General features: G+C 57.3%; 3 protein-coding genes across 5 annotated transcripts; 2 read left to right on the top strand and 1 right to left on the bottom strand.

Moving 5' to 3' along the window:
- Nucleotides 1–3,189: 3,189 nt before the first annotated feature.
- CD68 (CD68 molecule) lies at nucleotides 3,190–9,227 on the top strand. Its single transcript, XM_083377602.1, has 6 exons — nucleotides 3,190–3,365; nucleotides 3,679–4,223; nucleotides 4,992–5,111; nucleotides 6,305–6,377; nucleotides 7,045–7,212; nucleotides 8,104–9,227. Exons 1-6 carry the CDS (start codon nucleotides 3,296–3,298, stop codon nucleotides 8,241–8,243), a joined length of 1,116 nt encoding a protein of 371 aa, XP_083233728.1. The 5' UTR covers nucleotides 3,190–3,295; the 3' UTR covers nucleotides 8,244–9,227.
- Nucleotides 9,228–13,336: 4,109 nt separating this feature from the next.
- Nucleotides 13,337–18,105, top strand: MPDU1 (mannose-P-dolichol utilization defect 1). Of its 3 annotated transcripts, none has more exons than XM_083377779.1 (7): nucleotides 13,337–13,694; nucleotides 14,071–14,136; nucleotides 14,456–14,583; nucleotides 15,169–15,220; nucleotides 15,856–15,974; nucleotides 16,088–16,198; nucleotides 17,151–18,105. In XM_083377779.1, the coding sequence occupies exons 1-7, from the start codon at nucleotides 13,352–13,354 to the stop codon at nucleotides 17,265–17,267; spliced, it is 936 nt and encodes a 311-aa protein (XP_083233905.1). In that variant the 5' UTR covers nucleotides 13,337–13,351; the 3' UTR covers nucleotides 17,268–18,105. The 3 variants fall into 3 exon arrangements, with proteins under 3 accessions (XP_083233905.1, XP_083233906.1, XP_083233904.1); XM_083377780.1 differs by having other exon boundaries at nucleotides 14,451–14,583; XM_083377778.1 differs by having other exon boundaries at nucleotides 14,451–14,583; nucleotides 15,135–15,220.
- A 199-nt stretch (nucleotides 18,106–18,304) lies between these two features.
- On the bottom strand, nucleotides 18,305–20,434 carry SOX15 (SRY-box transcription factor 15; the record flags this gene model as incomplete). The annotated part of the gene is made up of 2 exons (XM_083378741.1): nucleotides 18,305–18,524; nucleotides 19,932–20,434. 2 exons carry the CDS (start codon nucleotides 20,432–20,434, stop codon nucleotides 18,305–18,307), a joined length of 723 nt encoding a protein of 240 aa, XP_083234867.1.
- Between the last annotated feature and the right edge of the window lie 5,181 nt (nucleotides 20,435–25,615).

The following is a 25,615-nucleotide window of genomic DNA, read 5'->3' as shown; positions in this document are numbered from 1 at the left end:
GATAATATAGGGAAATTATTTTTAAAAAAAACATGAACCCAGACGACATGCCATTTGCTAAATATTAAGAATGTTGCTTTTTTTAAATAAAGCTAACACTAACCCTATCAAAATTGCAGTCATAAGTTGAGGACTTAACCTGCAATGCGATTCCCGTAATGCGCTAAGCAGCACGGCTCTAGGTGAGAAATTGTAAGTCCCCTAGTTGGAAAAGCAGCAAATTTTATTAAAATTTATTTGCTGGCGGTGGGGGTGGCTCTTGCTCATACGGGCCAAGATAAAAAATAGAACATGGAGGAAAAAGAAAATTGGTAAATTAGCACAGGAGAGAATTTAATGCAGGGGTCTCTGATTTAACTTTCCAAGATGGGGAATCCAATTGGTTGCCTTGGCTTTGTAGAGCGTGGTTGCCTGTTGTGGGAAGTTCCCTTCAGCTTCCGGAGGCTGAAAGGTTCCCCACCCTGAGGAAGCGAGTGCGAGGGAACAACAACGGTTCCCTTTTCGATTCGGGATTGGGCTCCCCAAATTGACAAGTTGAATAAGATCAGCAAGCAACTTTTGGACTTGAACTCCCAGAATTCCCCAGCCAGCCACAGGAGTCTGGAGACCCTCCGACCAGGGGTTGGACTAGAAGACCTCCTGGCACTCTTGCTATTTTTAGGGCTGGCCCCCCCTCCCCAGCTCCTCAAAAAAGGATTCCAAGGGCAACATGAACCGGGGGTGGTGAAAGACCCTCTTCCCCCTTGAAAGGGGTCCTTGGGGGGTGGGAAGGGCCCCCCCTTCAATAAACCAGGGAGTTTTGTTCAGGACGTGTCGCATGGCCGGCTGGGGAATTCTGGGAGTTGAAGTCCAGAAGCTTTAAAAGTTAAAAGTTCGACAAGGGGGCTTCAAACTCGGCGACGTTTTGAAGCCTTGTGGATATAATAATATAATAATAAAACATCCACATCTGCCTATTACAGGTCCTTGGTAAGGACTCGATAGGTAGACAAAAATGCCAAATCCAGTCTGAACATTTGGTTGACTGCGATGATCAATAATAAAAAGTCGGAAGGGACCTTGGAGGTCATCCAGTCCAACCCCCTGCTCAGGCAGGAAACCCTACACCATTTCAGGCAAATGGCTGTCCAATCTCTTCTTAAAAACTTCCAGTGTTGGAACACTCACCGCTTCTGGAGGCGAGGAGTTCCACTGGTTAATTGCCCTGTTCACCGCCCTGAGTCCTTCGGGAGAAGGGCGGTATACAAATTAAATTATTAAATTAATTAAAATTTAGTTCTCAATGTCAGGAAGTTTCTCCTTAGTTCCAGGTGGCTTCTCTCCTTGATGCCAGCTGTGCAACTCTGGGAGTTGAAGTCCAGACATCTTAAAAAGTAGCCGAGGATCGAGGAGCAAAATGGATGGACTTCAACACCCAGAGTGGCCCAACCCGCCTGTCCAGAACACGCAGCCCTTTATTTATTGGCGCCCAATTAAATTTCACTTTGGTCTAGGCAGGTGCCAAAGTCCAGGTAAGACGACCTCTCGCAGGTGTGCCAAGGCTGCAGCCCTGGCAAAAGGGGAGGATCGGTCCCAGGGGTCGTCCTCAGACCAGTAGCCACTCCCCGCAAAAAGGGGAGGATAGCATGGCCACCCTTCCCCTCCCTTCCCCTTTGCGGATCTGCTGGGACCCCCTTCCATTTAGGCCTGGGCCTCCCTCCCTCCCTCCCTTTGCACCACCTGTCAATCATCCGAGCTGAGTTATGTGGGGAGAGGGGCAGCACAACCCCTTTTGCTTGCTTGGATAGGCCAATTAAGGCGGGCAGTCCTCGGCTTACGGCCTCAGATTGAGTCCCAGATTTCCGTTGCTAAAGGAGATGTCGTGTTTTTCTCCATTTTGCAACCTTTCTGGCCCCGGTTGTTAAGTGAATCGCTGATTAAACGAACCCGGCTTCCCCCACGGGCTTTGCGGGTCAGGAGGCGTCATGAAAGGGGAATCACGTGGCTCCGGGACGCTGTGCGAGCGTCATAAGTATGAGTCAATTGCCAAGTGTCTGAATTTGGATGAGAAGACCTTGGGGGGGGGGGATGGCTGCAACGGTCGTTAAGTGTGAAAAATGGCCCCAGGTCTTTCAGTGCCGTTGTAACTTCAAACGGTCACTAAGCAGACTGTTGTAAGTCGGGACTTTTGTGACTGCGAGAAAACCAGGAAACTCGGGGCGCACCGAGGAACAGACCCAGAAGAGGGCAAAAGCAGCCAACGTGACAGCCAGGCACACCTGGGGGGTCCTGCTGTGTGTGGGGGGGTGTCCCAATTTCCCCCCCTCCCCCACTGATGGGGTGGGGGGATAACCCGCCTCCAGCAGCCCCCCCCCGGAGCGTTTGGCCATCCCAGACCAGCAAACTTTTCCTCCACCGCCCCCCCCCCCGCTTTCTGTGTTGTGTTGTGGTCTGTGTGTGTGTGTGTGTTTGTGTGTGTGTGTGTGTGTGTGTGTGAGTGAGAGAGAGGGGGGGGCTGGCTGTCCACCTGCTTTTGCAAAGAGCTTCTTCCAGTCACGTGCGAGTCAGACCTCCATCTGCAAATGAGGAAGAGGAAATTGCTGATTTTGGCGTCCGATGACCTCTTTGCTGCCCTTCAATGGCGCCCAGGACCCAGATCTCCCCCCCCTCCTCTCCTCCTCCTCCTCCTCCCGCCTTCCTGGCGCCCAGGACATGGCAGCCTCTGCCCTTTGCCCCCCCCACCCCCCAGGCTGGCACCCTCCCACCCACTGCTCTTGAGTGAGGGGGAGACCGGGTGGGCAAAGAGAGCCACCGCTTGTCTGAAATGGCACGGGGTCTCCTGCCTGAGCAGGGGGTTGGACTAGAAGACCTCCAGGGTCCCTTCCGGCTCTCCTGTTAAGCGTGAGCTGCGTGGAGGACACAGCCCTTTCCTGATTGACCACCAAAGAGGGGGGGAGCCTTTCTGACCTTGCTTTGAGCCCCCTCCCCCGGCCTCTGCAGAAGAGGGGGGGCAGCTGGCAAGAAACGCAGCCGGGGGCTAGAAGCTGATGCCACGCGTGAGGACCCACGGCCACAGCCGAGCAGTGGCTTCCCACCACGTTGCAGGAGGGAAGGGGGGGGGGAAACCCAGCTTCGCCCTTGGCCAGTTCTGCCCCCCCCCGTGCGTGCGCACACGCACACAAACAAACACACTGACTCACACTTTGTCAAAGCAGCAAGTTTCGTTTCCTTCCCCTTCTGCCAGGCTGGGCGGGGGAAGCAGCGGCCTCAGAGTCTGGTGAGCCGCAGCCCTGCCAGGGAGGCCTTCGGAGGAGCCATGCAGCCAGCCAAGCTCTCGCTGGGGTCCGCCGCCCTCTGGCTCGCCAGCTGCTGCCTGCTGGCCGCAGGTGGGTGCCCTCCTTCCCTGAAGCCCGGGAAGGCCGTTGCCTGCAGGCACCCGGGGGGAGGGGGGGTGGAAGTGGGGCAAATTAGCCCCTCCAAACCCCGGGGGAGGGGGCTTTCCTTGCAGGGAGCCTGGGTGGGTGGACGGGTGGGGTCCCGGCCTATTCCCCCCACTGCAAAATAGGAGGGGGGGCTGGAGGATGAGCCTGGCTGGGTGGAAAGGGGCTGAAGCCGCTCTGCACACCAATGCGCCCCCCTGGGCCGGCGTGGCTCCCTGGGGCCACCAACTGACCGGTTCCTGGGGCCCTTCCCTTGCAGGTCAGCCCGAGGACCCCTTGAAGACCGGCTCCCCCCAGCTGGACTTTGCGAATTGGCCCCACCCCACCAAGTCAGCCACTCTGGTGCCCTCGTTCACCAAGACCCTTCCCCAAAAGCACACCACGACCCACCACCATCACCGCCACACCACCACCACCGCCCCTGCCAACCACACCTCCCACCCCCACACCACCACGCCCCGGAAGCGGACCACCACCCACCATGCCGCCACCACCACAGCCCCTAGCAACCACACCACCCACCGCCACCCCACCACCCACCACGCCGCCACCACCACAGCCCCTGCCAACCACACCTCCCCTGCCCACCCCACCACCCACCATGTTGCCACCACCACAGCCCCTGCCAACCACACTTCCCCTGCCCACCCCACCTCCCACCCTCACCCCACGGCCCCACGGCCCCCCCAGCCGCCGGATGTGCTGGTGGGGAATTACACCGTCAAGCAGGGATCCGCCGTCTGCCTGCGGGCAGAGATGGGGCTGCAGCTGCGGATCCGCTACACAGACACAGCCAAGCGGCAGGTGAGTGTGCCTGCGGGGCGGGGGTGTTTCCCGTGGGTCAGAGGGGGCTGGGGGACCGGTGGGGCTGGGGGATCGGGTCCCGAGGCTGGGCACCGAAGTTGGCTTTTCTGAGCAAGAACATTCTGGATCGGCCGCCGAGTGCCTCTGCCTTGCTCGCCGGGCAACCGGGCTGCCTTGCACGACTCGCTTTACGGCCCTCCTGAAGCAGGCTACCCGACCAGGCAGCTGCGTTCGACATTTTGGATCTGCTTGGGCGCTTGGTTCTGTGGCTCCTGTTGAACGGAATAACAGAGCTGGAATTGACCTTGGAGGTCTTCTAGTCCAGCCCCTGCCCAAGCAGGAGACCGTTCCAGACCAATGGCTGTCCAGTCTCTTCTTGAAAGACTCCCGCACCCGCAACCTCTAGTGGCAAGCCGTTCCCCTGGCTCACTGTTCTGAGTTGAGGGAAATTCCTCCTTAGTTCCAGGTTGCTTCTCTCCTTGATTCGTTTCCGTCCGTTGCTTCTGCTGCTGCTCTCCGGTGCTTTGGGGAACCCCCCCCCCTTCTTTGGGGCAGCCCCTCAAATACTGGAAGGCTGCTATCATGTCCCCCCCTACCCAGTTCTTCCTTTTCTCTAGACTGGACGTTCCCAAATTTAATTGGGGGCACAGAGGGGGAAATGCAGCAGCCCCCCGTTTACTTTGAGGAAATGGAGGGCCTGGGGGGGGCAGAGGGGGCCCTGCATGCCTTCCCTCCTTCCTTTCTTCCTCCCTCCCTTCCTTTTTCCAGGCCTGGGGAGCCTTTGCGGTGCAGCCCAACCAGACCGACGTCTCGGGGACCTGTTCCAGCAAGACGGCCACCTTGAAACTACATTTCCCAGAGGGCTTCATTCTCTTCACTTTCCAAAAGGTGCAGGAAGGGGGTGGGAGGGAAGGACAGGGGGGGGGCAGTGGTGGGGGACGCTTGGGGCCTATGGAGGCCAGCGAGCCGCTCATTTCAGCACACACACACACACACACACACAGAGGAAAAGGCACTGCCCACCCACCAAGGTTAAGTAATATAGCGTGGGAAGGGACCCTGGAGGTCTTCTAGTCCAGCCCCCCTGCTCAAGCAGGAAAAACTGCGGTGGCGTGATCTGGGGCCACTTTGGCAACCGGCTGTGGTTTACGACGGTTACGTCATCGTCAATGGGGGAAGCCGGCCTGGGAGGTTGCCAGTCACAAGCACAGGACGTCTCAGTTAATGACTGCCTCGCTTAACGATAAATTTGGTCCTACGTCGAGGACTGCCCGCAGTTTGGGGGTGGAAGAAGTTTTATTAATATAAGCTTAATTTAATCAAGAATAGCTTTGTGAGAAGTGGATGGCATTAAGAGGGTTTATCTGTGCATTAATTTCACGTTTCCTAACCTCCTGCCGACGTTATGCTTTCCTGGGTGACTGGCTTACTTGGAAATATAATTTGTCTGCAATATTCTCAGTCACCCTGCCCTTCCCCACACCCCTGACTCATCGGGCAGTTCCCCAAAGGACCCCCCCCCAACACACACACACACGCACCCTCTGGTCTGACTGGGGTGACTCACTGGTCCTGACTGGTGGTGGTGGCTCTGAGTCTGGTCAGCTGGTCAGCAGGCATCATGTGCCAAGTTGTAACTCAAGCGTTTCTCAAGCTTGGCAGTTTTCAGAGGTGGGGACGCCAGCTGCCACAATTCCCAGCCAGGAAGTCCTCAACTTATGACCATCTGCAATTTATGACCGAGCTTGAGACAGACGCCGCTCTGGGTCCTACCGGGGGCAGCACAACAGATGAATTTGGGGAGGGGGAGACAGTTTGATGATGATGATGATACAGTTGGGAGGGATCTTGGAGGTCATCTAGTCTAACCCCCTGCTCAGGCAGGAGACCCTATGCCATTTGGGAAGCCATTCCACCGATTAATTAACAGAGGAACAGAATAACAGAATTGGAAGGGACCTTGGAGGTCATCTAGTCCAACCCCCTGCTCAGGCAGGAAACCCTATACCAAAATGGGGGTGGCAGTGGCTTTGGCCACTTTCTAGGGGGGAAAAAACCATTTCCCGCCCCCTCTTTCTCAGAACGAAACAGAAAACGCAGCGTACCTGCACCAGGTCCAGGCCAATCTCACCTACCAGTTCCCGGAGGCGACAGGTGAGCAGCTGGGGGGGGAGGGTTGGCTCGGGTGGGGGGGGCAGTTTGGCAGCGTTGACCGAGTGTTTGATGCCCCAGAGTCCTTGGAGAGGCAGGGGGCCTATTCCATGGGGGGGGGTCTCCTGCACAAATTTGGTGGTCTTGGGGGGGGAAATGTTTGCAACTCCCCTCAAGGTACAGCCGCAGGCAAGCCCCACCTGGCCTCAACCATGAAGCCCCCCCCTTAGCCCCGTCTGAATTTACGCCCCAGCTGGCACCACGGCAGGCGCGTTCTCCTTCGATGTGCGATGATTCATTTAGTGACCATTTCAAAGTTACAACAGCCCTGAGAAGAGGGACCGTCTTTCACACTTAACAACCATCGCAGCATGCCCCACGGTCGCGGGACCAAAATTTGGACGCTTCTATTAATGACGGTTGCAGCATCCCCGGGGTGTCACGCAATGCCCTTTTGCGGCCTTTGGATGAACATCTGGGGAAGCCGGGTTCACTTAGCGACCAAGTTGCTAACTTAAAAACTGCAGTGTTGTAAACCGCCTCTGTTTCGGGGGGGCAGCAGGTGGGATTTCCCCTGAGTGGGGGGCGCCGAGCGTGCACCCAGTGCCCGGGTGTGCCGCTGTGCAGGTGAGCCCCTTCCCCACAGCCGCCTGGCTCTTTGTCTCCGTAGAGAAGACCTTCAGGGCCAACAACGCCTCCCTCCGGGAGTTCGCGGCCCCCCTGGGCAAGTCCTACCAATGCCGCAACCGCAGCCTGGACCTCACTGAAGACTTCCGCCTGAGCGCCCTGAGTGAGCGGATCCAGGCCTTCCAGCTGCAGGACGGGAAGTTCGGGGAAGGTAAGCACTGCCGCCTCTCTGCCTGCGGGGCGGGAAAGGATCCTCCCAGTTCCCCTCTCAGAAAATGGGGGGGCGGAGAGAAAGAACTTGGGGACTTCAACTCCCAGAATTCCCCAGCAAGCGCAGGTTATTTTTTCCCCCCCACGTTTCCGAAGTTGAGGTATATTACATCTACTGCATTCCCACCGTCTACTAAGAAAGTTAGCCGATCGGGGGTGGGGGGAAGTGATCGTTCTCCTTCTGCTCTCTGGGCTGGGGAATTCTGGGAGTTGAAGTCCGAAAGTCTTTAAGGGGCCCAGTTTGGAGACCCTGGGTATAGGGTTTCCTGCTTGAGTGGGGGTTGGACTAGAAGACCTCTAGGGTCCCTTCCCACCTTATAATTCTGCATTCTGTAAGCCCTCTTAACCTTGCTGGGTGGAGAGATCTTTGCCTGGTGTGTGTGTGTGTGTGTGTGTGTGTGTGTGTGTGTGTGTGTCTGTGTGTGTAAATGAAGAGCTTGCTTGCTTCCATAAGCCCCAAGAGGCCCCCACCACTCCTCGCCTCGTCCTGCCCACCAACCCCTGACGTAGAACACAGAATCATAGGGTTGGAAGGGGACCTTAGAGGTCTTCTAGTCCAACCCCCAGCTCTCAGCTCCCAGGTTTCAGGCCTTCCCCCCTTCCTTCCATCGATTTTTGGGGTTCAATCAGTTGGGGTTCGGAAGAGCCTGTCTGGTGACTAGGAGGAAGCCCCCCACCCATCCTTACCCCCTTCGCCTTGATCCGTGTCTCCTGAGGCTTCCTCAACTAGGGGACCCAACAGCACCCCCTTCTCCCCATCACCCTACACCCCGAGGGGAAAAGGACGCCCCCTCTGCCTCGCCCTCACTTTCCTTCCTCCGGCCCCTTCCAGCCGAGCTGTGTCCCGAGCAGAGGCGCTCCATAATCCTGCCCATCGTGGTGGGCGTGGTCCTTGGCCTCCTCATCCTCATCGTCCTCGTGGCCTTTGCCGTGGGACGGTGGCGAGCCCACAAGGGCTACGAGTCCCTCTGAGAGGCCCCGGCGGGCCCTTCTTCCTCCTTGGGCCGTGCAGCTGGAGAACCGGGCTTGGCTCCTTTCACACATACCGATGGAGAAAAATGCCAGCCACTCATCCTGTGCCCTTTCTTGGACTGCCATTGGAGAACTGCATGCTCGGGAGAATTTTTAGCTTTTTCACAAAATGGTCTCGCTTGCGGCGGGGGAGTGGGGGGAAGGCGGGAGGTTAAATAAGTAGATAGGAACGCAGGAACTCCTCGGCTTATTTTGCGACCATGTGAAGTTACGACAGCACTTAAAAAAAAGCGACGTACAACAGCATTTTCTCACTTTTCACACGGTTGCAGCCACGTGGTCACCATCATGTGATCCTAATTCAGACGCTGGGTAACTGACTCACAGTTATGACGGCCATCGTGTCTTGGGGTCATGGAATTCCCTCCCCCCACCAAATACAAACACACACACACACACACACACCCTAAATTGTCTTCCCCGTGCCAAGCCATTTTTATAAAAATAGAAAATTCCTGGGTGATATAATAGCCCTGGCTTGGAAAGCGACTTGGTAATGAAAGAAAGTTGGGATTTAAAAAAAAGAAGATTTGACCTTTTAGAGGGGGCATTATAGGTTTAAATACTTTGAATAAGAGTCAAAGGACGGAAGGGAAATTTTAGATATAATTAGGCTTTTATAATGAAAGATACCACTTAGAATTAAAACAGCGGGGGTGGGGTTTTTTCTCTCTTTTTTTTTTTGATATGGGAAATATGAAGATAAGAGGGGTTGATTTGAATAAAACTTTCAGTGATGTAAATGTAATTAATATTGAGAAAATCATAACCGATGAGGATATTTCAAATGCTGATAGGAAATCAAACTTTTTTAGCAAGAGCACGAAAAGCAGGATATTGACTAACGGATTGACATTATTGATTTATGAACTGATTTAACTGTTATTGGTATGATATTAATAAAATGTGACGAAGATGCTTATATCTATCTCTGTATACATTAACAGTACCAAGAATTGTAATGGATTGTAATGGAAGGGAAAATGGGAAAAAAATATGGAGAAGGAAAAATACTGGATTGTGTAGTATTGGAACAGATTTATATTGAAGAAGTTAATGTTAAATATCTGAAATCAGACAACATGTTGTTTACCAAGCACTTAAAGACTGCAATTTTAAAAAATTAATAAAACTTTTATAAAAAAAGAAAGCCCAGTTCATTTTCACACACTTGCAGCATCTCCCACGGTCGCGTGATGCAAATTCAGACACTGGGCAACTGACTCACAGTTACGACGGCCGCCGTGTCCTGGGGTCACGGAATTCCCCTTTTGCGACCTTCTGACAGGCAAAGTCACGGGGGGAGGGGAGGGGGAAGACGAGGGAAGCGATTGACTTAACAACGGTGGCAAGAAAAGTCGTTAAAAAAAGGACAAAATTCACCCAACCCATCTCACTTAGCAACGGGAATTTCGGGCTGAACTGCGGTCGTATATCAAGGACCTCCTGTTTCATGAGAACTAGCCTAACCACGGGAAAGGGAAGGGCGGGCTTTGGAGAGGCAGGTGGGGCGCCTGAGGATCTGGCCAGGGTGGGGGGGGGTAGTCAGGTGTGGGGGGGGGGTTGTAGATGTCGGCGTGGGGGACTTTTTTTCCTCCAAAGAGGAAACTGTGGGAGGAGAGGCAAATAAATTGGGTAATAATAATAATAATAATAAAATAAAATAATAATTAATAATAATAATAATTATAATAATATAATATTATAAAATAAGAAGAAGAAGAAGAAGAAGAAGGAGAAGAAGAAGAAGAAGAAGAAGAAGAAGAAGAAGAAGAAGAAGAAGAAGAAGAAGAAGAAGAAGGAGGAGGAGGAGGAGGGGGAAGAAAAAGAAGAAAAGAAGAAAGAGGAGGAGGAGGAAGGGGCAGAGTAAACAGAAAGTAACCTCGTAGTTGGGAGGGAGGGAGGGGGCAGAGCTGCTTTGAGACCGTGGGAAGGGCTGCCGCGGTTTCCCGCTCTGCTGCACCCAGCAAGGCAGGTAATTAAAGGCCTCCAGGTCTCCTTAATTGGCTGCCTTCATTTTAATTTTAATTTCTGGTCTTGGGTTTCCTGACTTCGGGGTCTCTTCCGCAACAGCCCCCTCCTCTTTCAGGACCCCCCCTCCCCGCCTGCCCTCTTTGCCGGAGAATCCTCCCACTGAAAGTGGGGGGGGGGGCTTCAGACCTGCCCTGCCTGCTTCTTTCAGACAACAGGGAAATAAAAACGGGGCCAAGAAGAAACCCCTCCCCCCCGGTGGGGGCAAATCAGATTTCATTCGGCTTGACCCTTTCCGGAGGTCAAAAGCAGAAGGAAACACAGGTAGTCCTCAACTTACAACAGTTCATTTACTGACCGTTCAGTCGTAACGGTTATAACACTGAAAAAAGTGGCTTAGGACGTGTTTTTCACACTTACGACAAATCCGGATGCTGGGCAACTGACTCGTACTTATGACGGTCGTGGTGTCCCAGAGGGGTCACGCGACCCCCTTTTTTGCGACCTCCTAACACGCCGGATTAACTTAACAACCTTGTGACTAACAGGCGCAGGGATTAACGACCGTGGCAAGGAAGGACGTAAAGCGGGACAGAACCCACTCAACAAATGTCTCGCTTAGCAACTTGGGGCTCCGTTGCCGCCCTAAGCCGAGGACTGCCTTTTAGTCCTAAAGCCCGGTGGAGTTCCTGTTTTTCTGCTCTCGGGCCGAGACAAAGTGGGCTGGTTCTGCTTTGGCAACCACACTCGGGGTCAGTGAGTGACTGAGTGAGTGAGTGAGTGTGTGTGTGTGTGTGTGTGTGTAGATCTACATGCTTCCGTGACCCAGAGAGGTGGGGGGGTATGCGTTGCTCACCGCAGAAAAGACAAGACTTCCTGAACAAAACTCCCGGAGGTTTATTGAAGGGGGGGGTCTCCTTCCCTCCCAGATGATAAACCCCAAAGACCCCCTTCAAGGGGAGGGGATTTTTACCACCCCCAGTTCACGTGGCCCTCTTCGGAATCCTTTCTTAGGAGTTGGAGAGGCCAGTCCAGACCTAAGAATAACAGTTAGAAGGGACCTTGGAGGTCTTCTAGTCCAGCCCACTGTTCAGGCAGGAGACCCTGTAACACTTCAGACAAACGGCTCTTCTTAAAACCTTCTTAAAAGCGTTCACAACTTCTGGTGTCAAGCAGTTCCACTGGTCAATTGTCCTCACTGTCAGGAAGTTTCTCCTTAGTTCCCGGTTGCTTCTTTCCTCAATGAGTTTCCATCCGTTGCTTCTTTGCTCTGGGGAATGCAGGTCGTCCTTGACTTACAACAGATCATTTAGTGACCGCTCAAAGTTACAACGGCACTGGAAAAAAGTGACTTATTGTATGACCGTTTTTCACACTTACGGCCGCTGCAGTGTCCCCCCGCGGGCAAATGATCAGAATTCAGACTCTTGCCAACTGGTTCATATTTATGATGGTCGCAGCATCCCGGGATCACGCGATCCCCTTTTGCGTCCTTTCTGACAAAGTCAGTGGGGAAGCCAGACTCAGCAAGCGTGTTACAAACTTAACAACAGCAATGATTCGCTCAAAAGATCGTAAAATGGAGCAAAATTCACTTAACAAATGTGTCACTTAGCAACACCTCAACTGTAGTCGTACGTTGAGGACCACCGGTAGCAAGCTGACCCCCTCACTCCCGCCCAGAGCGCCCTCAGCCCCTGAGGGCCCAGGCCAGGGCGTCTCGGATCTCTACCGCTTCGGCATCCTCTTCCTCCCCTTCCTCCGATGGCTGCTCCTCCCGCGGCTCGGCCTCCTCCTCCCGCTCCTCCTGCTCCTCCTCCATCCAGCATGCCTGGAAGGCGTCTCCGCGGTTCTCGCAGATGTTGTGCAGGGTGCAGCAGGCGGCGATGAGGGTGGGCAGAAAAGAGATGTCGGTGTCGTTGCGTTTGGTCAAGCACCGCCAGCGTCCACGCAGGCGCCCGAAGGCCACTGCCAGCACCGTCCGGGCGGCGTCAGCGTACTCATTGAAGCGTCGCTGGCTGGGACTCAGGGCCGCTGCCCTGTAGGGGCGCATCAGCCAAGGCAGGAGCGGGAAGGAGCAGCCGCCTAGTACGTAGATGGGCACCTGCACCCCACTGACGTCTCGGGACCCTCCGGGGAAGAGTTCGCCCCCCTGGGCTCGCTGGTAGAGCTCCGATGCACACAAGACTTGGGCATCGGTCACCCGTCCCGGACACCCAACGTTGATGTCCCAGAAGCAGCCCCGGGAGTCCACAGCGGCCTGCACCACCAATGAGTGCCAGCCGCGGCAGTTGTAGTAGCCCGCTGCGTTCTCGTTGGGGGCCCGGATGGGCACGTGCAGGGAGCCCAACACCCCAGCGAGCTGTGGCAAGGGGAACCCGTTGCCGGCTGCCACCTCGGCCGGGTCAGGCGGGCGCACATAGAGCGGGGTGAGGATGCCCACCACGGCTTCGCAGACGTCGCGCAGGATCTTACAGACGGTGGAGCGCGACACGCCAAAGAGCTGCTCCACCGCCCGGTACTCAGTGCAGGCGCCCAGGCGCCAGAGGGTCATGGCCAGCCGCACGTCGGCCGGGATGGCCCTGCGCATGTTGGTGTCTCGGCGCTGGATGGCATTGCGCAGGTGGGCACAGAGGTAGTCGAAGGTGCCGGGCGACACGCGGAAGTTCTCTCCCCACTCCCAGGCGCTGAAGGCCTTCGCCCGCACGATCTCCCAGAAGGCTGAGCTGCGCGATTTGCTCCACAGGCGCCGTTCCCGCAGCAGCCGGGGCAGGGCTCCCGTGCCGCCACCATGCCGGCCCCCAACGCCCCTTGGGCACGGGCCGGGCAGGCCGTTCTCCCGGGCCAGCAGCCGGCAGAGCCACAGCAGGGCGAAGCGCCGGCGTGAGCGGGCCTGGGCCCGGCGGTGGCGGGAAGCCCGTCGACGGTGGTCCGCCTGGCAGAGACGATGGCCCCGCTGCAGCCGCAGGGCGTGGAGCAGGCACAGGGCCACCGTGCCACGGCTGAGGGCGGGCAGCAGCCGGCCGGCCTCGTCCCCGTGGCTGGAGGCGGCCGCGGGACAAGATGGCGCCCGAGGAATGGCGGCCATCGAATCAAAGCGGGGAGCACGTGGCGAGGAAAGGCCAGGCGGGGCGCGCGTGCGCGTGCGCGGCAGCCAGAACCGCCTCGCAGCGCCCTGTGAGAAGCGCACGCGCGTTAGAAGAAAGCGGGCCCCGGCCGCCTCCGCGCGCAGGCGCAGACGGGCCCGCGCCCTCTTCGGGCCCTGCGGGGCGCGCCGGCCTTATGGAAGCGGAAGTCTGCCCCGCCTGAGTCCCCTCCTTCCCGAAATGGCGGCGTCGGCGCTGAAGGTCGCCCTGGTGCCCTACCTCCTCCCCGAGCGCTGCTACGAGGAGCTGGTCGTCAACCTCAACCTCCTGCACGGTGAGCCGGGCCCGGTCCCGAGCGGAGGAGGGGTTTGCCCGGCGCCCCGTCGTCGTGGCAACGCGCCCCGACCGGAAGTACCCCGAGGCCGTCGGCGGCCATCTTGGAGAAGGGCGGCGGGGGGGCTTTCCCGCGGGGGCGAGGGCGGAGGCGCCATGTTGGAAGTGGGCGGAAGGCGCCGCTCTCGGTCGGAGGGTCGTGGAGTGGGGGGGAAACGGGGTTCTTTGTCCCTGGAGGGGGCCAGGCGGGTCCTCGCCCCCTCCCGCCGCAGGGCCCGGGCAGGCAGCCGCCCGTCAGGTGCAGCGGCCGCGATGGGACCCTCCGCCGGGGCTGCCCGGGCCGGTGGGACCCTCTCCGCTCTCTTCCTCCCCCGCAGTGCCCTGCCTGAAGGCCTCCCTCAGCAAAGTCCTCGGGCTGGGCGTGGTGGCCGGTTCGCTCGTGGGTAAGAGACCCTCCCCGCCCCCAGCAGACCCTCCCCTGGCAGCTCCCTGAGGCTGCTGCCCTGTCGGCCGGCAGAGAAGCCTCGGTGGCTCCATCGAGGAAATGGGCACAATTTCTCCCAGGAAGAAGCCTCTGGACCCCCCCCCTCGCTCCCTCTCCAAAGCTGGAGGGGGGGGTTGGCCTCCATGCCTCCCTAAATGGTGCCCTGGGATGGGGAGGGGGTGGGCACAGCCGAAGAGTCGGTGGGGTTATGAGCCCAGGGTGCCCCGTGCTGCCGCCCTCCCTCGGCTGACCGGTGTTCCCCCCTTTCCGCAGTGAAGATGCCCCAGATCCTGAAGATCCTGGGGGCCAAGAGCGCCGAGGGCCTGAGCTTCCATTCCATCCTGCTGGAGCTGGTGGCCATCAGCGGCACCATGGCCTACAGCATGGCCCACGGCTTCCCCTTCAGGTAGAGCCGCCACTGAGTGGGGACCGGGTGGGGAGGTTCTCCTGGAGGTAGGGAGGAAGGAAGGAAGGAAGGAAGGAAGGAAGGAAGGAAGGAAGGAAGGAAGGAAGGAAGGAAGGAAGGAAGGAAGGAATAGAAAAGGGAGGGAGGGAGATTTAGAAACGGGAGGAAAGTATGGCCGAAGGGAGGGAGGAAGGAAGAAGAAGATAGAGAAAAGGGAGGGAGGAATGGCGGAAGGAAGGAAGGAAGGAAGGAAGGAAGGAAGGAAGGAAGGAAGGAAGGAAGGAAGGAAGGAAGGAAGGAAGGAAGGAAGGAAGGAAGGAAGGAAGGAAGGAAGGAAAGAAAGAAAGAAAGATTTAGGTCTGAAGGTGCAAAATAAACCCATTAACTCTTGAAGCAAATTCTTTAGGCCAGGCAAATCTCACAGCCCGGCCCTGAGACTGACCTAGAAGCTGGTTTTTGCATTTGCACACGCAAGGGAGTCGGCGAATCTGTCTCCCCTTCGGCTTGGCCAGAGCGCCCACCCCCTGCCCTCTTTTCTCCCTCCCTCACAGTGCCTGGGGGGAGGCCCTCTTCGTCATGATGCAGACGGTGTCCATCGGCTTCATGGTGCAGCATTTTGGGGGCCACACCAGGCGTGGTAAGTGGGGTGGGGAGGGGATTTTGCAGACAGCCGCGCCAACACCCCTGCAGGGAGGCCGGAGCTGAAAGTGCTTTGGTGACGATCTGTTTGGGGAGGAACCTGCGGCCTGGAAGATCCAATTTAAGTGGATTTTCTGCTCCAAATATTTAGAACAGCAACCTGGGCAGCTTTCAGAGGGGTGGACTTCAACTCCCAGAATTCCCCAGCCAGCATAGCTGGCTGGGGAATTCTGGGAGTTGCAGTCCACCCCTCTGGAAGCTGCCTCAGTTGAGAAAAGCCTATTGCATTTTGTAACATTTACAAAGATGTTCCAGATGTTGACCTACATTAATGCAGATGCTCAGTCATCCAGGCTGTCCCAAAGACTTTTTCCCTTGAAGACGTTTCGCTTCTCCTCCAAGGAGCTTCTTCAATTCTGCAGACCCCGAGAATGGAAGAATCTGCTTGGATGAGAAGCGAAACCTCTTCACGTCCGTTTTAAAAAACAAAAGCAATTTTTGGGGCACTGACTCGGGCAAATGCTTTTGGGCCTCTCCTGCCCACCGCTGACCAAACAAGGGGCCTGCGCGGGCGGGGAGGGGGCACGGGATGAAGGTGCTGGGCCTGGAGCATGACGCAAGTCCTCTCCGCAGGGCTGGCCTTCCTCTTCACCTACTTCGCCCTCCTGTCTCTCCTACTCTCCCCGTTTACTCCATCCGTGTTGGTCACCACGCTGCAGGTGTCTAACATGCCCACCGCGGCCACCGGCAGGGTAAGCAGGACCACCACCACCCCAGGTCAGGGTAGGACTTCTGGGAAGCCAGCTTGCCTAGTGGCGATAGCTGGGTGGGTGGCACTTCGTGAGGGTTCATCTCTCTCCAACAGCTCCTTCAAGCGGCCACCAACTACCAGAACGGGCACACCGGCCAGCTCTCGGCCATCACAACTTTCTTGCTCTTTGCCGGCTCCTTGGCACGCATTTTCACATCCATCCAAGTATGTGTGTGTATGGGGGGGGCGCAAAGGGAAACCGCCCGGATAGCTGTCACGGTTCCGACAGATGAAACTCTTCAAAGAACGTCGAGGCGTTGTTTTCCTTAAAGGATCTTTATTCGAGAAGCATAGCATCGGCACTAACACGGTGGAAGCCAAAACCGAGTTCCCCTCTCCTGGGCACATAGTATCAAAGCACAATTCCCTCCCCCAATGAACAGTCCTAAATCACATTCCCCAATTAGTTTGAAACGCAGGCTTTCCCGCCAGTCCTCCAGCCCGCCAATTCTTTATCACCTCTTATTTCAATAACCTTGGTTCTCACGCTAGGTTCGGTATTGTTATGTCTAGACTCTAGCTAAACTCTCGTGCACATTCCCCCCCCCCAGCATCATCTAACTCTAAAAGGGAAAAGAACAAAATGGCTGCATCTCCATCTGTTGTCAAAGGAAAAACATCCGATGTTAGCAGCGTTGACAATAGCTTTGGAGAGACGGGCACCCTATATTACATTTCATAACGCAGGTTGTTCTCCAGCATGCCTGGCTGAGGAATTCTGGGAGTTGAAGTCCACAAATCATCAAAGGGTCATAGTTCCCTCACGCTGGCTGAGGAATTCTGGGAGTTGAAGTCCACAAGTCATCAAAGGGACATAGTTCCCTCACGCTGGCTGAGGAATTCTGGGAGTTGAAGTCCACAAGTCACAAAAGGGCCAAGTTTGAAGGCCCCTGGTCTGGATTGAAGTTGCCCAGACCTGAGCCTTGTTTACAAACTGGGAATGGTGGCTTGGCCGTCACCACTCTGCCCTCCAGCTGGCTAGGCAAAAGGGAAGGATGGCCATTGGCTTTCTCGATTGGCCTGGCCTGAAGGGCAGAGGCTTTCCCTCCCGAAATGTGGGCAGGAGTGGGGAGTCCCTCCCCAGACCTCCAGCAAAACAGTTTCTTTTGCTTCTCAGGAGACGGGCGACCTCTTGATGGTCCTGACCTACGTCGTCTCGCTGGCGTGCCACGGCCTCCTCCTGGGACAGGTGCTCTACTACTGGGATACTACAGGCAGGCTCAAGAAAGAGTGACCGGCCTGCTGACATCCACTGCTGCCTGCGGGCTGTGACGCCTGCAGGGTGACCTCAAAGATGGTGCCCGCTGCCTGCCCATTGCACCACCTTCCCCCTGCGTTCTGAGTCCAGGGAAGCCAGGGAAGCGGTGTCCCCTTCCCCAGGAGTTGCACCGGACTTTTGATGGCCCACGGGACTGCACCAGACTGCTTTCTTTATTTGAGGGAGGGGTGTGTGGGGGGGGGCTCTTTGCTTGCTTACTTTCCCCCTTTCGAAAACAAGAGAGAAGCTGCCGGCAAAAAGGTTCCTTGGCTTGTGGTTCTTTCTTCTCCCCACTAGGGGGAGCCCTTGCAGGCTCAAACGCGCCCCCTCCCCATGCCCTGCGGGGTGGGAAGTTGGACAGGGCAGGCTAATTGGGGTGATTACGGAGAGAAGCTGTCCCCCCCTGCCCAAGCGGAGAGAGCCCAGGTGAGTTGGCACAGCTGCCTGGCTGGGGGGAAGGGGGGGAAGCTGGATTCACAGCTGGCAGTGATTCACAGCTAGCAATGGGGGGGGGAGCTGAGACTTAGCATGCCTCCCCGCCTTCCCAAAATCTCTTTCCTGGCTGCCAGTGCCATCTTCCAAAGGGTTGGGCAGCCAGCAGGAAGAACCCGGGCACATTTTGCCAGATGTGCCAGGCAAGGCCGTTCAGGCAAAGGGGTCTTCTCCCCTGCCAAGGCGGCTTCTGCCTAGCTTTTGGGGGTGTGTGGTTGTGAATCAGTTGAACTCAGCCAACCACTCTATAAACAATCATTGGTTCGTTTATAAAGCTTTATTTATAAAAAAAATGTACTCTTTATAAAATTGGTTTAACATCTTCGGGCTGGCAATCACCCCAGAAACACAGTTAGGGGCTGCCTTGTCCAACTGGGGCCACTGTCCGGCGCTCCTCCTTTAGGTCCCAATTGGGGAGGGGGCTTAGCGTGCGTCTCCGAACTATGTCCACGTTGGTCTTTCCCAGCTGTGCCTTCCTTGCGTGATGAAACCCAGACACGGAGCTGCAGCTGGCATCGTTGCTAGAGGGGGGCCAAGTGGGCAGCGCTGCTGAACCCCAGGGGCTGGGGAGGGGGCTCGGGGAGGCAGCCCAGGGCGGCTGCATCGGACACCTCGCAGCCCTGCAGCCCATAAATAGCCACAATGTCCGGGAAGTCCCCCAGCGGGTGCTGAAGGCTGCTGTCCAGCTTCCTTGGCATGGTGGCAAAGGCAGGGGGGGTTGGCATGCTGTAGACCAGGCTGCTGTCAAAAGAAAGAAGGGTGAGGGGGGGTTAGTTCCATCCAGGGGAGGGGAGGGAGCATTTGTTTCTTTTGGGGGCCGGGGTGGGGAAGAAAACCAGTGGGTTTGCAATATACTGAGTCAAACCTAGCCCCCACCCCAGGGGCCTCCCTGCCTGCGGCCTCTGAGGAAGGGGGGTCCGACTTTGCCAACTTTTTAAGACTTCAACTCCCAGAATTCCCCAGCGAGGCATAACTGCTTTTTTCTTCCCCCTCCCACTTCCTAGAGCAGAGGGATTGCAGAGAAAGGGACCACGAGAGAGTAAGCCAGCGTACAATGCAGATGCACATAAAAAGCAATGCGTTATCGCCAGGGGATCCTGGGAATTGAAGCCCGTAAGTCTTCAAGCTACCAAGGTCGCACAGCCCTGCTCTAGGTCTAACCCCACAGCTCAGGGGCGGCTCTATCTAGGCCTGGGCAGGTCCAAAACTCTGAAGAGTCCAGCCAGGAATTGCCCGGCCCTTTCACTTGGGGGGGGGTGCCAGTTCACCAGCTCTGCTCCCCCCCCCCATGAACAAGGTGCTGCCTTGCCTGAGCCTGAATTTGGCAAGGCACAGCCTGTGCCCCTTCGGTGGCAGAACTCCCCAAGCAAGCTGGGGACGAAACGGGCCATGGGGAAGGGAGGCAGCTGGGTCAGCCAGGGGAGGGAGGGGGGGATGGGCGGGACGGAGCTGCATTCCTCCGGCAGCCGGATCTTCCAGTTCTGCCCACGAGCCCCCAAACCTGTTCAGGCCTGTCTGGCCTCAGCCCGGAGCTCCTCCTGCTGCTGCGAGGGGCCCGAGAGCCCCCCCGCCGGGCACCCGGTCCTCCTCCTGGCGGAGCCAAATTGCTCCTGCGCTCTGGCCCGGGCTTGACCCGGGAGGGGGCGCGCATTTGGGGTGCCTGCCTGGCGGGGCTGCAGAGCGCCCGGGGAGAAGTGGCAGCGCGGGCTGCGGACACGCCCGGCTGGTGGCACGACAGATGCGGGCCAGCCGGCCGAGGTGCGGGGGGATCTTCGCAGGAAACGGCGTCGAGGGTCGGCCGCAGAACCGTCCCGGGGCTGCAGTGCCCCCCCTCTCGTCTTCGGAGGGGGCCTGGCCGCACCTGGCGCAGGTGAGGCAGGAAACGCCTCTCGACGCTGGCCGGGGAGGGGCTTCGGGGCTTCACCCTGGCAGCCCGAAGCGGCCGTCTTGCAAGCGGAACCGGGTTCCACACGCCGCCAGCTCCACCCGCTTGTTCGGCGGGGGGGGGTCGCCTCCGGGGTGTAGAAGCCCCTAACATCCTCCCGCCAGTCGGGGAGGGCCCGACTAGAGAGCCTCGAGAGGTCCCTCGGCTGTAGGAGCCGGCTGTAGCAGCCTCCCGCCCGCCCCGTCGAGGGGACCGGTTCTCACCTGCAGGGCGCCGCCGCGGCCCCCGTCACGCAGCCGCCGGCGGTCCCGCAGAACGCGTCGGGCGAGCCGGCGAAGGCGGCCGTCCACCCGAGGGGCGGCGACGGCCCCGGCAGGCTAGCGGAGGAGAGTCCGCCGGGCTCCCGGCCGGCCCGGCTCTTCCGCCTGGGCCGGTACTTGTAGTCCGGGTAGTCGAGCATGTGGCGCGCCCGGAGCCGCTTGGCCTCGTCGATGAAGGGCCGCTTCTGGGCGGCGTCGAGGAGCTGCCAGGCGGCGCCCAGCCGCTTGGAGATCTCCGAGTTGTGCAGCCGGGGCTGCTCCTGCGCGATCCGCCGCCGCTGCGCGGACGACCAGACCATGAAGGCGTTCATGGGCCGCTTCACCTTCTCCGGCCGGGATGCCGAGGGCGGCGGCGGCGGCAGCGGTTCCGGGGCTGGGGCCGGCTGGAAAGGGCCCGCCGCCCAGCCGCTGGCGGGCGCCTCCGGGGTGCAGAAGCCGTCGAACATCCTCCCGCCCGTCGGGGAGGGCACGACTAGATTGCCTCGAGAGGTCGCTCGGCTGGAGCAGCCGGCAGCAAGCGAGCACGTGCGGCCCGTCGGCCCTGGGATATAGGTGCGCCAGACCACGCCCCTCCGGGCTTCGCCCCGCCCCCTTGCCCCGCCCTTCCTTCTGCCGCCCGGTGGAAAGCGCGCCCGCGGGCGCAGAGCTGACGGACCCGGCGGGCGACCGCCCCCCCCCACCCGCTCGCCTCCACGTCCCCCTCCCGGGCTCTGCCCGAGCCGAGCCCTCCGGAGGGACCCGTCTTTGCGGAAAGCGGTGGGTTTCTGAGCATAAGCAGAGTGCCGGCACGGCTTCCGAGAGAGGCTCTCGGGCGGATCCGCCTGGGCATCGGCGCCTGGTCAGCCGCGGCCCTCGGACTCGCCTGCTCTGCCCTGGTAGCCTTTAGACCGCCCCCCCCGTTGTTGCGTGCAAGATGATGGGAGTTGTAGTGAAGCCCATCAAGAGGAGGTTTGAGAAGCTCCGTGCCTGAAAGGGGGGGTACAGGGGGGTGATGCAACGGCCCTTCTCCTTTGAGGGCCCCCAGGTCAGCCTGTGCCGGTGCCTGAACCCCGCAAGCAGTGGAGGAGCGGGACCCCCCCTCCCCAAGCCCCCTCCCCAGTCCAGACCCGGCTCTTCTGCCCGGCTTTAATTGGACAGCTTTGCGCCTTCCCCAGGATTCCCCCCCCTTTCTGGCTGCCATGCAGTGTTACACATTTTCCCCTTAGGCTTAGGCACAATGGGGGGACAGCATGGGCACCCCTTATTTTCCGGGGGGGGGCGGGAGAAGGTATACCTGTGATCAGACTTTCCTCAGCCCAGCTCAGTGGGGGCTGAGGGGGTGGGTGGGAGGGGGTGAACCCTGAAGGGACCAGAGAGCCCCACCCCCTGCCGTTGCTTTGGCTGATGGTTGGGGGTCCCAGCACAGTCACACACACACACACACACACACCTCCACTGCTTTGGCCTCAGGGTGGGGGGGGGAAGGAGGCTATGAGGAGTTTAGCAAGGGAGGGGCGGGGAAAAGAGTTGGCTACTGGGTCAGCTTTCTTCCCACCTTTCACCTTCCGTCCCCCCCCTCCCCCCCCATGGTCAGTGGAGATTAATTGCCTTTCCGGGCCATTCCTGAAGACAAAGACAAAGATTTTGCCCCCAGGAGGGATTTTCACCTGCTGAATTGCATTTGCAGCTAAAGGGGCAGAGACACCCCCCCCCCAAATCCCTGGCAGGCATGGAGAAGAGGAAGAGGTGGGGGGCAGGATCCCCTCTAGGCGAGGGAAAGCTGTTCTGTCCCCCCCCCTTTAAAATTGAAACAATAGGATTACTATAAGGTTTAGCTGCAGGAACCTGTTTGATTTCTGCCTGTCCCTGCTTTCCCCAGGCCACTTAACTAGGCCACGTTCCCCCCCAACTCCCCACCCCATGTGCCAAGCCTACACCTACACACACACACACACACACACTCACACACGTGCACACACACAAAGCAAGGAAAGCGTTCCTGCTGAATTAAAACAGGGCCGGACAAAAAAAGCAACACTAGATTTGTGTGAGGTTATAAATCCGACTCCGAGTTTTTCTTTCTGCCAGAACCTCCACAATCCGGGTTTCGGTTACTTCAAAACCGGCAGAACAAACCCAAGATGAGGGTTTCAGGTGCCCTTTTGCCAAGCCAGGTCAGAAACTGACCGGAGCAAGAACTTAAAAAGATGGGTCATGCGGGCTAAAAGCTGGCAGACTGGCTGAATGTGCAGGAGCAGAACTTTTTTTAAAAATAATAAAGTTTTATTACTTTAAAATATACGATACAATCGAAATGCAAAGTAAAAAGCAGGAAAGATGGGGAGGGAAAAGGGAGTAGAGAAGGGAACTAAGGGAGGGAAAAAAGGTGAAAAAGACATTGACTTCTGAATTCCTTTGGTGTAATAGAGCAGGGCTCTTCAAACTTGGCCCTTTGATGACTTGTGGACTTCAACTCCCAGAATCCCACAGCCAGCGTGAGGGAACTATGACCCTTTGATGACTTGTGGACTTCAACTCCCAGAATCCCTCAGCCAGTGTGAGGGAACTGTGACCCTTTTATGACTTGTGGACTTCAACTCCCAGAATTCCTCAGCCAGCGTGAGGAGACTATGGCCCTTTGATGACTTGTGGACTTCAACTCCCAGAATCCCTCAGCCAGCGTGAGGGAACTATGACCCTTTGATGACTTGTGGACTTCAACTCCCAGAATCCCTCAGCCAGCATGAGGGAATTATGACCCTTTGATGACTTGTGGACTTCCACTCCCAGAATCCCTCAGCCAGCATGAGGGAACTCTGACCCTTTCATGACTCGTGGACTTCAATTCCCAGAATCCCTCAGCCAGCGTGAGGGAACTATGACCCTTTGATGACTTGTGGACTTCAACTCCCAGAATTCCCCAGCCAGCGTGAGGGAACTATGACCCTTTGATGACTTTTGGACTTCAACTCCCAGAATTCCTCAGCCAGCGTGAGGGAACTATGACCCTTTGATGACTTGTGGACTTCAACTTCTAGAATCCCTCAGCCAGCATGCCTGGCTGAGGAATTCTGGGAGTTGAAGTCCACAAGTCATCAAAGGACCAAGTTTGAAGACCCCTGCAATGGAGTAGCAACTTCCAACCCCGACTTTTTACTTTTGCGAAATAACATAAAGTAGCCATTTCAATAACATCAGAACTATCTGATTGGTAAAGCCCACAATCAAAAGTCGACAATCGGGACTTTCGGTGAGCTGCTTTCAAATCCAGATGGCCAGCGAGCATGCGCAGAGTGCTTTCCCAGCGTGGGAATCGAGATCAGCTGGAGGTCCAGAGGATGGAGCTGGGGAGAGGACAGTGTTCCGTGCGGGGTGGGGTGGGGGCGGATATAGTGGTGCTAAAGCAGCTCAATACCTGTTGAATTTCTAGCCAGGCGCCGTGTTCTAGTTTCACACTAAGGTCTGTGTAGAAGGGAAGGGACAATATCCCAGGCTGTTCGTTTGCCCCCCTCCCAAATACCCCAGCTTGTCCCTCTATTAGAGGGGTCGTCAAACTTGGTCCTTTCATGACTTATGGACTTCAACTCCCAGAATTCCTCAGCTGGGAGTTGAAGTCCACAAGTCATCAAAGGGCCAAGTTTGAAGACCCCCCCCCCGCTCTATTACCTGCCAGGACCTGAAAAGCTAAGACACCCTTGTGAGTTTTTCAACTCTGTTGCTTTTAAGATGAGTGGACTACAGCTCCCAGCATTCCCTGGGAGCTGGGGAATGCTGGGAGTTGAAGTCCACCCGTCTTGAAGTCTCAAGATGAGCAAACATTCGTGCCCCCCATTTTTCACACAAACCCTGAATTGAGGACGACCTCCCCCCTGGCAATTTTGCACCTTGCCCAGAGCACCCCAAAATGTGCGCCACCTTCCGCCTCTGAAGACAAGTTTACCGCTTACTAACCCAGCTCCAAATTCCTTCAACCCAGTAAGGCCAAATATTTTTGACTTTCCTGGCAGCATTGATCTTCTCCTGGACATTCGAACCCTGACCCAATCTGGCACGTCTGAGCGCGCACCCTTATCTTCCTCTGAACGAGGAAGCCCCCCACCCGAGAGGTTTCCCCAAAATTCCTCTCTCGGAAAGGGCTGGAGCTTCACCTGTTGGTCTTCCTTCCTCCTGCCCAAATATGCCACCGGGAGGAGGGCAGCCAAGCAGGCGAGGAGGGATTCCTATCTTGAGTCCCACCCAGATTGTGTGAATGACGTGAAGCCTACTCCCCCCCTTCCTCCCAAGTGAGGGGCGGCCCCCCTTGAGGCTATGCAGTCCACCTCTACCCCTGCTCAAGCAGCTTCACCAAGGTGTTTCTCCAGCCTGTTTTCACAGGTCCATCAAGGGGCGCCCAGCTGTGCACACCCAGCCCTCCGTCCTGGCCCTACCCGGTACGCAGCTTCAAGCGATAACGGCCTTCCAGTATTTTGGGGGGGCTGCCCCAAAGAAGAGGAGGGGGGTCCCCCTATTCTCCAAAGCGCCTGAGGGCAGGAGAAGCAGCAACAGATGGAAACTCATGGAGGAGAGAAGCAACTTGGAACTAAGGAGGAATTTCCTGACAGTGGGAACAATTAACCGGTGGAACTGCTTGCCACCAGAAGACGTGGGTGCTTCCATCACTGGAGGTATTTTAAGAGGACAGGACAGCCCTTTGTCTGAAATGGTGTAGGGCTTCCTGCCTGGGCAGGGGTTGGACTAGATGACCTCCAAATCACCTCCCAACTTTATTAATGGCCGGGGGGGGGGGGGTCAAGAGGAGAACCTGGATTACATGAAGAGTGAGCCCAGGGTGTTGGACTAGAACAGACATGTTAAACACAAGCTCCGGGGGCTGGATCCGGCCCGCGAAGTGGTTTCATGCGGCCCGCGAAGCCATCCTGGAAACAGTGAGGGAACGGCCCCCGCTGTCTTGGCCCTGGCCCAGAGACCCTCCTCCTGCCAGAGACCCTCAGATCTGTCCCACTCCTGCCCAGGCCCCCATAGGCACCCTTGATGTGAACGACGTAGAGCTGGCCACGCCCACCCAGTAGGCCATATGCACTGTAGCCACGCCCACCCAGTAGGCCACGCCCACCCTGGCCATACTCACCCGGCCCCGAGGGCAACCGCAATGCTGATGCGGCCCTCAATGAAATTGAGTTTGACACCCCTGGACTAGAAGACGTCCAGGGTCCCTTCCGGATCTATTCTGATTGACTGAGACGCTTTGCTGTAACTAAAGTCCCTTCCGAGGGACAAAAGGGGCTCTTGGCTTCTCAGGAGACCCTCCCCTTTAGGTACACCCCCCCCACCCAAAATGAAAAAAGAGATAAACCTGCTTTTTCTCCAGGCTAAAAGGCCTTCATGCCCGTCTGCCACAGCGCATCGTTCCCCTCCCTCCCTCCCGGAAGACTCCGCTGGGCTTTGACCAGTCAGCAACCCTTTTAAACTGGAGGGGCTGGAGCCCCCACCCCAGCCCGGTGAGCCCCTTCCCCGCAAGACGGACCCACCCGCCCTCCCCCTCCCCTCCTTGGACCCGACCGAAACGCCCCAGGAGCAGGGACAGAAGACAATAAAGAAGAGCTCGCTCGCTCTCGCTCTCACTCTCTCTTTTGGTTTCTTTCCCCCCC

This window comes from Vipera ursinii, assembly GCF_947247035.1.
Source record: "Vipera ursinii genome assembly, chromosome: Z".
In the NCBI taxonomy this organism is placed as follows: domain Eukaryota; kingdom Metazoa; phylum Chordata; class Lepidosauria; order Squamata; family Viperidae; genus Vipera; species Vipera ursinii.
The sequence above is the reverse complement of the archived record's forward strand: the minus strand, read 5'-3'. Positions and strand labels throughout refer to the sequence as shown.

Excerpts from the sequence above, each read along its gene's own strand:
- CD68 (XM_083377602.1), top strand. The coding sequence starts at position 3,296 with ATGCAGCCAGCCAAGCTCTCGCTGGGGTCCGCCGCCCTCTGGCTCGCC. Across the intron at positions 6,378-7,044 it reads CCAGTTCCCGGAGGCGACAG|AGAAGACCTTCAGGGCCAAC; the intron begins GTGAGCAGCTGG and ends TTGTCTCCGTAG. Across the intron at positions 7,213-8,103 it reads GGACGGGAAGTTCGGGGAAG|CCGAGCTGTGTCCCGAGCAG; the intron begins GTAAGCACTGCC and ends GGCCCCTTCCAG.
- MPDU1 (XM_083377778.1), top strand. The coding sequence starts at position 13,352 with ATGGCGGCCATCGAATCAAAGCGGGGAGCACGTGGCGAGGAAAGGCCA. Across the intron at positions 14,137-14,450 it reads GGTGGCCGGTTCGCTCGTGG|TGAAGATGCCCCAGATCCTG; the intron begins GTAAGAGACCCT and ends CCCTTTCCGCAG. Across the intron at positions 15,975-16,087 it reads CCACCGCGGCCACCGGCAGG|CTCCTTCAAGCGGCCACCAA; the intron begins GTAAGCAGGACC and ends TCTCTCCAACAG.